This window comes from Coturnix japonica, chromosome 2, assembly GCF_001577835.2.
Source record: "Coturnix japonica isolate 7356 chromosome 2, Coturnix japonica 2.1, whole genome shotgun sequence".
NCBI lineage: Eukaryota > Metazoa > Chordata > Aves > Galliformes > Phasianidae > Coturnix > Coturnix japonica.
In genome coordinates, this window is record NC_029517.1 from 105,383,317 (window position 1) to 105,396,707 (window position 13,391).

The 13,391-nt window shown below is 36.3% G+C and overlaps 1 protein-coding gene across 4 annotated transcripts in view; it reads left to right on the forward strand.

Moving 5' to 3' along the window:
- The window catches only part of SULF1 (sulfatase 1), a 125,422-nt gene extending 112,844 nt beyond the window's left edge, over positions 1-12,578 (forward strand). For 3 of the 4 annotated variants that reach the window (XM_015855711.2, XM_015855712.2, XM_015855713.2), the window contains exons 17-23: positions 546-642; positions 727-821; positions 1,523-1,588; positions 2,054-2,226; positions 5,354-5,496; positions 5,620-5,743; positions 10,142-12,573. In XM_015855711.2, coding sequence (XP_015711197.1) covers positions 546-642; positions 727-821; positions 1,523-1,588; positions 2,054-2,226; positions 5,354-5,496; positions 5,620-5,743; positions 10,142-10,959 — 1,516 coding nt within the window. In that variant the 3' untranslated portion in view covers positions 10,960-12,573. Of the gene's footprint in view, positions 1-545; positions 643-726; positions 822-1,522; positions 1,589-2,053; positions 2,227-5,353; positions 5,497-5,619; positions 5,744-6,611; positions 6,646-10,141 lie in introns of all 4 variants that reach the window. The other variant, XM_015855714.2, reaches the window with a different exon arrangement.
- The last annotated feature ends 813 nt before the right edge of the window (positions 12,579-13,391 follow it).

Below are 13,391 nucleotides of genomic sequence, written 5' to 3' on the forward strand. Positions count from 1 at the left end.
CACCACTTTATTATGTTAACATTCTTTTTTTTTTTTTTTTTAACCACATCTTTGAACATTTTGCTCTAACTTTGTTCCTTATTATCCTTATCTTTATTAATTATATTGATCTTCTTTACTCATTAATTATATTTGTATTATATTTTTAACTATTTTTCATTCATCAGATGATGGGTCTCATTCAAGGAATAAAAGGGATCTGTTTCTCAGGGCTGGTAGTTGCATGGTTATATTTTGTTAACAAGACTTTTAATTCTGATTAGATTTTTAGTTCCATTACAGACTCATTTCTGATTGGATTAAATATCCCACAGCTTTTTTGTTTAGCATGCACTGACCATGCGTCATGGATGAGGAAATTATTATTTGATTTTGAAGAGAAAACAGATTTAAGCAGTCAATTATACTATTGTCAGCATGAGAAGACATTCTAGAGGTTATTTAGAAATAAATTATTAGAAATGATGAAATAAAGAGAATAAAAGAGTAGGCAGTTGGGAAACCAATGACCTTCTGTTTCCCATTTCTTTAATTGGTATCTACAGGTGTTTTATTCTTCCAAATGACACTATTCACTGTGAGAGGGAGCTGTACCAATCTGCCAGAGCCTGGAAGGACCACAAGGCTTACATCGATAAGGAGGTAAGAGCTATTTGGAAACCTGAGTGAATTTTTTGCACTGCTACCTATTAAAGAACAAATCTAACTTAGAATTGGTCTCTGCAGATTGAAGCTCTCCAGGACAAAATCAAGAATTTGAGGGAAGTTAGAGGACACCTAAAAAGAAGAAAACCAGACGAATGTGACTGTACTAAACAGAGGTAAGAGAGATGAGATTCAGCTTTTGCAGCTACACTGATTGATAAGGTTCATATATTTTTCAAGTTTTCCAGTTTTGATTTGGGATTTTTTTTTTGTTTGCTTTAGTTTTTCGTTTCTTTTGTGAGTTTTTTTGTTATGTTCTGTTTTTTTCTGAGACGGAAAACAAAGAGTATAAGAGCTACTGGTATTGATAACGACTGTAGATACTCATGACTAGAGTTAGCCTATTGAGATGTCATCTCCAAAGCAGGGAAGGAAGGAAGCTGATTCATAATAGAAGTGTAAATATTTGAGCTCTGTATCTCTCCGTGATGGAACTTATTTTTCCATTGGCCTGGGAAGAAATCAAAGTTATCCTATTTCTGGAGACATATTCAAGTGTCAGGGTATGTATCTTAATTCAGCAATGCTGAATATGAAGGACTACCAGATCCCAATTTTACTTAGATCACTTTTAAGAGTAGAAGCTACTCTCAAAACTTGCATGTACAAATTTTAAGATTAAACGTCTGTACTCTACTAATACATTAAACATAGCTATAGTTTTACCATAGATCATTCACACATATATAACTTCTTCAAATGAAATAAAAACTGTATAGGTACAAGAAAATGTCAAAGATGCTATGCTACTGTTTTGGTTTTGTGCTGAAAATGGGTTGTTTCCCGACCCTGTGATATTTTAAATTTTTCCCTATAGCTACTACAACAAAGAGAAAGGCGTAAAGACCCAAGAGAAAATCAAGAGCCATCTACATCCCTTCAAGTAAGTTTTTATTATCCTCACTCTCTCAGCTAGCATTTTAGTGATGGAGAAATGTTAGGAATGGGTTGGGTTCTTGGGGGAAAGGGAAGGGAAGATGTGAGGGAAACAAAAGGTCACATAAAGCAAGTTCAAGCAAGAAGCCTCCAGTACTTCTGGTTGTATATGTAAAAGTTTATGAATAATATTGAAAAAGACTAGAAACAGAAGAAATTAATCATTTCAGAAGTTGATTGACTAGTTAATCATTAAAGAGACCCATTTAAACCTAAACACAAAAGTGTGTCATTTCTCATAGAAGAAAACACTTTGTCATAATTGCTGAGGTGGAAGCTAAGCTAGAAAGATCAGCTTCCCAAAGGGTATATTCTCATCATTTAGTACTTAGAAAAGTCAGGGGTAAAAACTGCTGTTGTTAACCAAACAGAAGCTGTTCTATCAGCCATGACCAACTTTCTCTCTGAACAGAGAAGCAGCACAGGAGGTAGACAGCAAACTGCAGCTGTTCAAAGAGAATCGCAGAAGGAAGAAGGAAAGAAAGGGAAAAAAGCGCCAGAAGAAGGGGGATGAGTGTAGCCTTCCTGGACTGACGTGTTTTACCCATGACAATAACCATTGGCAAACTGCACCTTTCTGGAACTGTAAGTCTTACTTCTGTGTTCAGATGTGAACTAGGTTCTCCTCTGTTGTGCAAGAGTTCTCACCTCATGCAGTCCATCAGGTCATTATGTGGAAGAGCAGCACTTAGCAATGCTGCTGCTGAACTTTTTCTGAAGTATTCAGGAAGAGCATCGCTTGAGTATGTTTGTAATTTCTGTGTTACGTATTTATATGAAATTTTTACAAGAGGGTCTATGCAAAATACTGCAGAAGCAAAAAGAGTTTACTTGTTATAAAATCTCTCTTTAAGAGATTCATGGCTTGTAGAGATTCATAACTAGACACTGAGGTTCCTGTCATATCTTGACAGTCCAGATGACCAAATACTTCATAGGAATTCCAAGTGAATTCACAGACTTGCAAAGTTGTAAAAAGCACAAGGGTAAACCCTTCCCCTATTTGTATCCATGTAAATTTGTGTAACCCTATATAATGAAACTGTACATTCTAACCCACATATATATCAGCAGATTTAAGTAGCTGTGACAACAGGAGATAGAATTTGTGTGTTAGTATTAGATGGTTCCTTCAGAATTAATTCTGTGAATGGTCTAGTTTCATTGAGGTTGGAACTCAAAGGCCATGTCAATTATACTGATGAGAAGTTTACTTGAACATTGGGACTTTCACTACCATTTTAAAGTTTCTGCAAACCAGATTTCCTATGAAAAGGAAAACTTTGCTTTCAAAAACTTAAAGATTGAATGTTGATTATGCTACAACATACTTAGACTGCTCCAAAAGTAATGTCTCTTATTTATTGCCATGGGAACTACAACAGCTACAAAGGGAAAAACAGCACTATTGGTAGACCAAATTCTTAGCTACAAAATCCTGTTTTTCAATATAATCAGCACCATTAGCTATGCATTTTCATCAGCAAAGAACAGGAGCCTCCATGCCAAGCTCATAAAAATTTGAACCAGTGGTGACCCACTGTTGCAGTGGCCACTGCTGAAATGTACCACCCACTGACTCACTGTGCTCACATCCACTGTTTGGTCTCCATAAGCGTGTATCAGCAGGTGCCATTTTTACTACATGAGGGAATTCAACCACACACCTTTGCTTCATATGCACTTCCACATCAGACACCATTTTGTCAGACTGCCCCTCTGCTGCCATCTGTCACACAGCAACCACATGTAATGGGATACTGATAGGAAATTTCAGCTACTAGTGCTATAACACCAACATCCACCTCTGACATCATGGGCCAACATAATAGCATAGGAGGCATTGCTTTTTGCAGAGACTTCATAAATGACTCCAAGCAGGAAATCTGACATTCTAATTTCAAGAAAGATGCTCTCTCTTACTTAGTAATTTGTTTTGACAGCACTAGAACTTCTGCTGATATGTTTTATGCATTGTAAAATGTTCCTACAGCAGTTATATACATGTTTTTTGTTTTAAACAACTCTTAGGTCGAGGTTTTGCTTTTTAACTATGGAGTAGAAAGCAGTTATGAAAAGTGTTCTTATCTTTCTGTACATCCTGGCAATGCTCCAGTAACAGTCATGGGGTATTAAAATGTTCCTGTAACACAGTTCATAACCAAAACCAAATCAAAGTATTGATTCTGATTATGTGGATAAAAAGGGTTAATACTATTACTAGATTTATGAGGTGTATTTAATGCATGCACACTATTACAGAAAGTCACAGGACTAATTAAATATAAAAGCAAAACTTTACTATCAGTTTGTTTTAAGATTTTGAGAAAATACCTTTCTGAGCCTCTTTTTGCTGGCAGAATGACATTATAAACAATCGTAAATATATTAGGTGTTTGGGAAAAGTTTTGGTCATCATGTTAAACATACCCTACTAAAACTAATCTAGTAGTCACATCTAAAACTACCTGTTGGCTCCAGCTAGTTTTTTGGTTAAACTTCAGTTAATTAGAAAGAAGTTCATCTGCTACCATATTTTAAATCTGCATATTGCACAAAATACGCAATGTGAAGACCAAATGATTGTATTTTTGCAATATAACCCTAAAATGCATGTCTACGTTTGGTCAGTGAAAGAGTTGTCCAGGCCCCATTTTGAGTGTGCTGACAAGATCTTAACTTTCTCTAATGGCATCTACCTCTTATGTGACACCTGGATCTAGGAGTGGAAATCTGTTTTAGGCTTCCCCAGGTTGAAAAATAATAACATGTAATTCAGTTACATTACCTGGGGTTGTTTTTGAGCAGAGGTTTAACTGAGTGATCCAATTTCTCTCTTATTTATGTACCAAATAAATTAAATGAGGGATTGTAGTTCAAAATACATCATGGTTAAGTAGTTACATTTGAGAGACTCAAGCCAGTAGGAGAGAACCACATAAAATAAGACTTATCCATTGGTCTTTTTTCCCATCTTGCTTCTTCCATCATACCTGCATTCAAATGCCAGACAAGCTCCCTGTTTTTAAACCATCTCTTCATAGAACAATCGTAGAATGGTAGAATAGCCCAAGTTGGAAGGAACTCACAAGGGCCATCACCCTGATGCAACTCCATGCCATTTCTTCAAGTCATTAATCCTAAACTACCAAATCTCCCACTTGCCTCCTTCCCATACAGTGCTTCACAATTTGACTGCTGTGTCATTTCTGTGCATGTCATTTATTATACCAACAATTTGACCTTCCTTTGTAATTATCTGTTGTACTTGCATCTCAAAGGCTCTACTAATGGTACCATTTTAGCCACTGATGGCAATAATAGTACCCCTATAAACAGCACTCAATTACAATGAGTCTCATTTCATATGGATCGTAAGGATCAGGGCTTGTGGTGTTGTTTTATAAGGTCTAAATTCTGCTCAATCCCAAAATCTGTACATAAATCAGAACAGAATATGCCACAGTAACTATGTTACTTACTATCTTCTGCTCTATTTGTCTATATATTTGAGAAATTTGTGTGATAAATTTGCATGTTAGCTGCATTTGACCTGTTCTATATAAGAATCTAATGTTGTTCAAATATGAAGTGTTTTTTCTTTTAAATGATCTAGAATATAAGAACATGAAGATCAACAGAAATTTCACTAGTATAAGAAACAAGCCTATGATTGTTTGCCTAAACTAACAACTTTTTTCATTACTTACAGTGGGATCTTTCTGTGCTTGCACAAGCTCAAATAACAACACTTACTGGTGTTTGCGAACAGTGAATGACACCCACAATTTTCTCTTTTGTGAATTTGCAACTGGCTTCTTGGAATACTTTGATATGAACACTGACCCCTATCAGGTAAATCCCTTCCCCTGCTTCAAAATATTGCAGGCTAAACTACTCTAGTTGCCTTTTGCTGTAGTATTATTATTATTATTTCTGTTAGTAAGTATTTTTTCCTCTCCTTTTCCTTTTTCTCAGCTGACAAATACCGTACATACAGTGGAAAGAGGCATTTTAAATCAATTACATGTACAGTTAATGGAATTACGAAGTTGTCAAGGTTATAAGCAGTGCAATCCGAGGCCGAAGGGACTTGAAACAGGTACAAGAAAAATAGAAAAGTGTATTTATTTCCATTTTATTAGGCTATTGTCAACTCCTTAATTGTATCCTTAAGGTGTGATTTTCTTAAGTGTTGCTCTTAACAAGGTGGAACGATCCAAATGCACCATTCCACATAACTGCCTGACCAGAAAACTTCTTAGCGAGTTTGCACAAGTTATTCTGGACAGATGATGACAACAAACATCAGTTGACAGAAATTCAGCAGGAAGTCTATCATGTTATTTGCACTAAGCAGTAACAAGCATATGCAGATCTTTTTTTTTTCAGAGCCATAGATCCTTTCTCTTTTGCAGGGATTGCTTGGTTAGGTTCTACCTAACAGTAGCAGATGAGGTATTAAATCCTGTATTGTTTCTGATTGCCATCTACCTGTATGAAAACCTCAGGCGCTACACCACAACTGAGACTAAACATTTCTTATCATCCATATTCCCCTTTGTTTATGAGGAAAGCAGCATTTCTCTGCAAGTGTCTCTGAATACAAGGATAGGTGGAATTCACTGCACTTAAATTTGGTTGTTTGAAACTGTGATTTTTTAATTTTTTATTACAGGAGTATTCCCTTCTACGTATTTTATGTTGTGCATCTTTGTGTCTCTTTCTTCAGCTATGAATGTTTCTCTTTTTAAATCATTTGGGGGTTTTATTATTTTTGAAAAACAGTGGTTTTTCATTCCTTTTATATAAAACTTCCAGGAAATCTTTGTTGGACTGCAGCTCTGTCTTTATTTAACACAGAACGTTTCTTTTTAGGAATTAGATGCTGTGCATGGAAAACTACATTGTGAATGGTTTTACAAGTTCTAAACACTAACAAAAGTTACTCTTGTATTTTCCTATATCAGGAAATAAAGATGGAGGAAGCTATGATCCACACAGGTATCCACACTTTTTTATTCTCCTCAGCAGCTTCTTTCCAAATAATTGCATGATTCCAGTCCATTTCAACTAATGTCTGTATCCTGCCATCTTGCACACAAAATATCTTCTGATGCATGCATTTTCTAACTGCTTTACACTGAACTTGGCCATTGTTTTTTAGACCTACCATTCTGCATTTAACGTAGCTCATTGTCACAGCAAGACTTCATACAACTCGTATTCCATGCTTGTGTTCCTTAAGATATTTATGCAGAAAAAATGACACAAAAAGAATAACCTCTTTTGGGTTGTTTTCCTGTTGCTGCTTTTTTTTTTTTTTTTTTATTTAGGAAGTCAACTGTGCTTAAAAAGCCACCTGAAATATATGATGTATGTAAGATGCTTAATCAAACCTACAGAAGTAAAGTAAAATCTTCTCACTGGCTTTAGAAAATTTTAACAGATGTTGCTTTAAGCAAAAGAGTGCTCATTTTGATCAACACATATGCAGCATTCAGATCACTTTGAGCAAGACATAAAGATGAGGCTCCTTTGGGCAGAAGGAACAATGATTTCAGGCCAGATCTGACACGTGAGACCAAATATTCTTTAAAAATTACCATATTTGAACTCAGGAAGGGCAATGGAGATGTCTTATTCCTAATGCTTGAACCTGAGGTATGCCAGACAAGTATTCTTACAGTACCTACATGTTTATCATGCTGAGCCCAGCTATCTCCTCTTCCTGGTGGAGGAACCAGCCATAAAGCAAAAGACTCATGAGGCTCAGGTCTTAACTGACCTGAACTGTTCCACAAGCAATGTTTTTGTTAAGGGGAAAAAGATTAGAGGGTTGTCATATTTAGACTTGATATCTCCTCCCTATATATCAGTCTTTATACATTTTCATTTCCTTCTGCTTTGGTGGAGTTGTTCCTAATATACATAGCGTGCCTGAGGTGTAAGTATAAAGCCCAAGGAGTATAGAAGTCTATGGAAAACTTCAGCCTTCTGAGAAGAGCCTTGTCACTGTTCCCAACAGCCAGAGAACAATTAAGATAATGGACTTCAATATTTTGTAGCCTTTTAAATTTATCACCTTTTTTTTCCATGCAGTCCATTTTGTATTTTCTGACTTATGTAGGAAAATGATAAGCTTTTGTTTGGTTATATTCCAGTGGTTTACATTGCTTATTACAACCTGATGGGAGCTGGTTACTGCAACAGTAGAGAGTAATCCCTGTAATTATGATTTAAGTCTTTCATTAGAAGATCTTGTAAATATTCCTAATCTTAACTACAAATATAACAGAAATGTCATTTTTTAATTGTAGGATCACATGAGATAGAGCGCCCAGGCTTAATCTTTAAGTTATACATCATTACACAGTGTATTAATGAAAATATTTTAACTTCTGATACCAAGTCAATTAAGGTTATACTACTTGGATAAACAGTATAGTATAACATCAGTGATATTGCTCTGTGTAGCATTCCTTCATTCCAGACAGCCAGCTTCTCAGCGCACAAGGATGCCCGAGTTCAAGCTCTGTACTGGTGGGATTCTTTTATTTCCTTTTTTTCTAAAACTTTTTTTTTTTTTTAAATGAACAAAAAATGTTTATCAATCTTCATTCTCCACTTAGATCTGTTTCCAGTTTAAAATGTCCTGAGTTAGTACAGCACTACAAGTTTTGCAAGTACAATACTGGGACAACAGACCTGTATGGAAACAATCAGTATACCACCATTTGTTTACTACAAAGGGAGAAAGCTTCTGCATGAAAGAACGTGTCACCTGTGTCCTTGAACAGACAGAACATGACTCTGCATATGTAGTTAATTACAGGATGTAGGAATTACAATCTCCTCTTTTCTCCTTGTCTGTGTATTTTCAAAGCAACCACAGAGTTGATTGTAGTTTAGGTTTGGAGATGACACAGCCACAGATGATAGCATCATGAGACTCTGAATCATAATAACTGGTCAATGAAGTTTAGATAACACTTAATTTTAAAAAATCTGAAGATATATTATTATGAACAGTTAGCAACACTTTTTATATCATTAGGGTCTGTGATATAAGTGAGTGATTCCCAAATACTGGTAGGGGAAACCACTGACATGCTGTTATTCAAATGCAACTCATCTCTACTTTTCCGTTTCAGACCTTTTTGTAATGAGATTTCTTACAGGAGAAAACCTTTTCTCTCCTCTCCATTCCCTCCTATATACTCTGATTTCAGTGGGAAACATCATGCTTCCGACTAAGTTGTGGAATTAAGCTGTGAGATGACTTGCTCAGTCAATCAATGTACAGTCAGCTCTAGGATCTTAAGATTTAGCTTTCCTATTTGTTTAACATCTATGAATACAAATTACCTCTTTTCCATGTGTTTAAACAAGTTATTATTTTCTTATGGACATGAAGTTTATGGAACAATTTCCAATGCCTTCTCAGCTGTGAGACTCCTCAGTCATCAGTGGTGAAACTGAGACTGCAGAAAAAAATGCAGTGTTTGGGGAGGGGAAGAGATTAGAATCAGCGTGATGGTCTCAGTCTTTGAGCTACTTTGTAGAAATGCAACAAGCTCTCTGCCGATCCAACTTCTCTGCAGCACAGCCCCAACACCTTGCTACTGAGACTCATGGAGAACAGCAGCTCCTACTTACTAGCTCCAAAATGTCCCACCTGTTCATACTGCCACCCTTGGACTAGCAGCAGAGATTCTCCTGGGCCAAAAGCCAATATCCTGGCCTCTGATTTTCTCCACACTGCCCTGGTTCATATGCAAACTTGTTAATGATCAAATGGCAGTGCTCCAGTTTTGATTTCTACCATAATATATCAAACCACTTTAGTTACTGACTATTCTTGTAGAAGTTTTTTTTCCTATACAGGCTCATATTTGGCAAATTAAATAGAGATGATAGATAGATAGATAGATAGATAGATAGATAGATAGATAGATAGATAGATAGATAGATAGGCAGATAGATATGTATGAAATTATCATTACAAATAATAACAGAAGATTTGTAGTATTTGTGGTGTGGTTAATTAAATTCCTCAAAACTACATCATTTCCTATGATCATTCCTATTATACTCAACCATCGTTTGTTCATTGCATCATTTGGTAGAATGTTTAGGAAAGACAAATTGATAAGTCATGTGTTGACGCAAGTCTGATGCCTTCAAATACCATAGGGTAGATCTATCTTTAAATGCCATCACAAAACCCCATTAGGACAGATTCTGCCCTGTTTTACTTAGTTGAAGGATGCAGCAGAAAACAGGGGTTTCACTGCTGTGTGTTCTGCAGAAGCTGTGAACCATCTGAGGCCACAATCATTAGCAAGATGACTGAAGGTGTGGAGCATCTTCCAGTTTGAGATACATATGCTATGCATAGTGGTGCTTTCAAGGAAATGGGAGGAGAAACGTACACGGCAGCTTTGCTCGTACCTTTAAGCTGTTGTTCACCATGAGGCTTTATTCTTTCTTTTAACAGAGGACAGTTATGGGATGGATGGGAAGGCTAACCTGCCCAGTTTCACTGGTGATGTCAACTGGCAAGGACTGGAAAATTTGTACAGAGTGAATAAAAGTGTATATGAACACAGATACAACTATAGACTTAGTCTGGCTGACTGGACTAATTACTTGAAGGATGTAGATAGAATGTTTGCACTGCTGAACAGTTACTACCAGCAAAATAAAACAGACAAGGCTAACACTGCTCAAAGCAACAGGGATGGAGATGAATCATCTACATCAACCTCAGCAGAAATGTCTTCTGCAGAAGAGGCAAGTGGCCTGACTGGAGAAGAATTGGAGCTTATTGTGCCAACAGACTTTGCAGCCCTAGCTTTGAGCACCATGAATTTAAGTCAGGAGAGAAAACTTGAATTAAACAATGATATTCCTGAAAAAAGTAGTTTGAATGACGCACACTGGAGAAATAATCAAGCTGAAAAATGGATGGTGGATAAAGAATCAGAACGTTTTGATATGGATTTCAGTGGAAATGGTTTGATACAGTTGGAGTCCCGGCATGGCTTCATGCTACAGCCCATCAGCATTCCTCAAAAAGACACTCGTCAGGAAACTGATGCTATGAGAGACATATTTGGAGATCAAATGTATCTTCCTGTGAGGTCCGATCAACCTGTTGTTCATCAGGCTGTAAATGTATCCATTAGAGATTCATCCATCAGTACCCAGAAAACAGGAACGTTTTTGAAAAAAACAAAACAGAGTCTTAGAGGGGAAACTTCACAAGTCCTAAACATAGAAGGCAGCGCCTCATCTCCACTCTCCTTGGGTTAGATCAAGTTGCAGATTGTTAAATACATTCTCCTTTTTTCTTATTACCAGAATTATAAAGGCAATCATGACAACTGACATTCCATATTGACTGTAGATACAATTTGCAGCTAAATTAAGACCAGTTCAGTATTTGTCTGTGTGTATTTTATTCACACGCACACATACGTACTTTCACAGTGATTCACTACACTGGAAAGCAGGATTTCCAGCTTTTAATGAAAAGAAAAAGTGTTAACTTTCTAATGCAGCAGCACATTCTCTATAAGCTAAGATTTCTTTGACAAGGATGTTCAAGTGACTTTCTCTATTTCCAGATGATCCCACCATGAATGAATGTTTCAGTCCACCCAATCTGTCTGCATAATGTGTTTCTGATAAATTATTTTAACCACTGGAAATTCCTAATGCCACACTTTCGAGTAAAACGATGTTGCACTTTTAAAATCTGTATGCCATACCATTTATGAATCTAATAACTTACCTGTTCTTAGTTTGTTCGTTGACTAATGTAATTGTGAAACCAATAAATAGATTGACAGGAAAGAGATAACCAGCATGGATTGTGGAAACAGATTGAATATCATTTTAGCAAAAATATTGCATGTTTTTGTTACTTTGATTGAATTAAATTTGCTCTCAGAAAGGTATGGCTAATACTTGTTAACTAGAGGAGGATTTGTTTAAATTGGATTGTTTCCCTATATATGACATTGTCAGTATTAAAATTACATGAGTTTGTTGGGTTTTTTTAAACTTTTTTTTTTTTTTTTATCTAATACTGGTAGAAAGGCTTGTGTCAATTCATATATACTTCTGTCACAAGATCTGATTTTTATTAGCCTGAATGATACCTTGAAAACATTCTTTTCATTTCGAGACTTCAATTTGTGGTGTTGTTTTGAACAGTCATTAAAGGGAATGATAAAATCATGTTAGATTTACATTATTCTAGATGCACATGGGGTAAAAAGTAGTAGCTTAGATAGTTTTTGTTGTTGTATTGCTCTGAAGTTTTTTCTTGAACTTTATCAAACTTTAAATTTTATAAAGTATAAAAAAAAACACAAAAAACACAAACACAAAAACTTCAAAATCTGTACTACTAGAAACTATCTTTTTTTGTTTTTTAATAAATTCAAAGTCATTAGCACAACACCACCAAACGAGAATTACCTCAAACAGATGTAATTCCACAGCATCCAGTTCTTGGGAGTGTTTCCTATCTGTTCCGTCTTAATTAGTGTAGTGAGTGTTTTGGGGCTACTGCAAGCACTGCAGGTTAAACTTACGTTCATCACATTGTACTTTCAGTTGAAACAAGATTGTTTTAGTAGGATTTTAATAATTTTAAGAAGCGGTCTTTTTGATGGACTCTGTACATATGTTAAAATTAACTAGCTCTTTGTCTGATGTATGTGTCACGGGCTGATTGATAGAAGAAGCGTATTTATGGTCATGAATGAAGCTATTATTTGTACATAGGTTTCAAGTTACTAGGATACCAGCTGTGTTTTTAAAACTTGTATAATACTTCTGTGATACTTTTATAGAACAATTCTGGCTTCGGGAAAGTCTAGAAGCAATATTTCTTGAAATAAAAAGTGTTTTACTTTACCTGCTTCAAAAAAGTCCAGATGATCCAGCTTTCCGAGCAATCCAGACTTACTCTAAAAATATGTTAATGTTTTGGGCTTTAAGAACACATCCACACTGAAAGCAATGGGTAATGAAATAACACACTACATTCTGTTAGTTATAAATTATTCCTGGAGATTGTGAATAATATATATTTTTTTTTTGTTTAAGACCCGCTGTGATTCATTTTATTAAATCCCAATTCATCCGATCCTTTCTTCCCTGAAGACAAGGTACAAGGCTGCAGAACTGCAGTTCACAGGAGTAAAGCAATGTCCCATCATGCCATCCCTTGATCCCTCCCTACGGAGCTCTCCCTGCAGCAGCAAGGTGTGACAGGCTGGGCACAGCATAGGGACTGGACCACTGAGAATGGACCACAGATCTGTTGTGAGGATGAGCATCTCCTCACACAGGAGACTACAAAGAATAATGAATGCTTCAAGGTAAAGGTTGTCTTTCATGTGCCCTGTGTGTCCTCAGTGGCATGTGAATACAATTATCTGCTTAAGTTAAAATCTGTCTCTGAAGATGCACTTCTTGACCTCTTCTTTCATTTACACAGTGACTGGACACCTCTGTTCCTTCAGACTTGAAGTTACAGAGGTTGTGTTTGAGAGTCAGGAGAGGGCACCAGTAGTCAACCTGAGTGCTTAAAAATCTATCATGGAAGTGCTGGATAGACAGCTCTAGAGATATGAAATATGTGAGTTTGAGAGGATTGGCTCAGGATAGTTCTCACATCCCAAGTGCCCATGGGCAGCTGGCGCCCCAATGGATGTGATCCTGTAATAAAA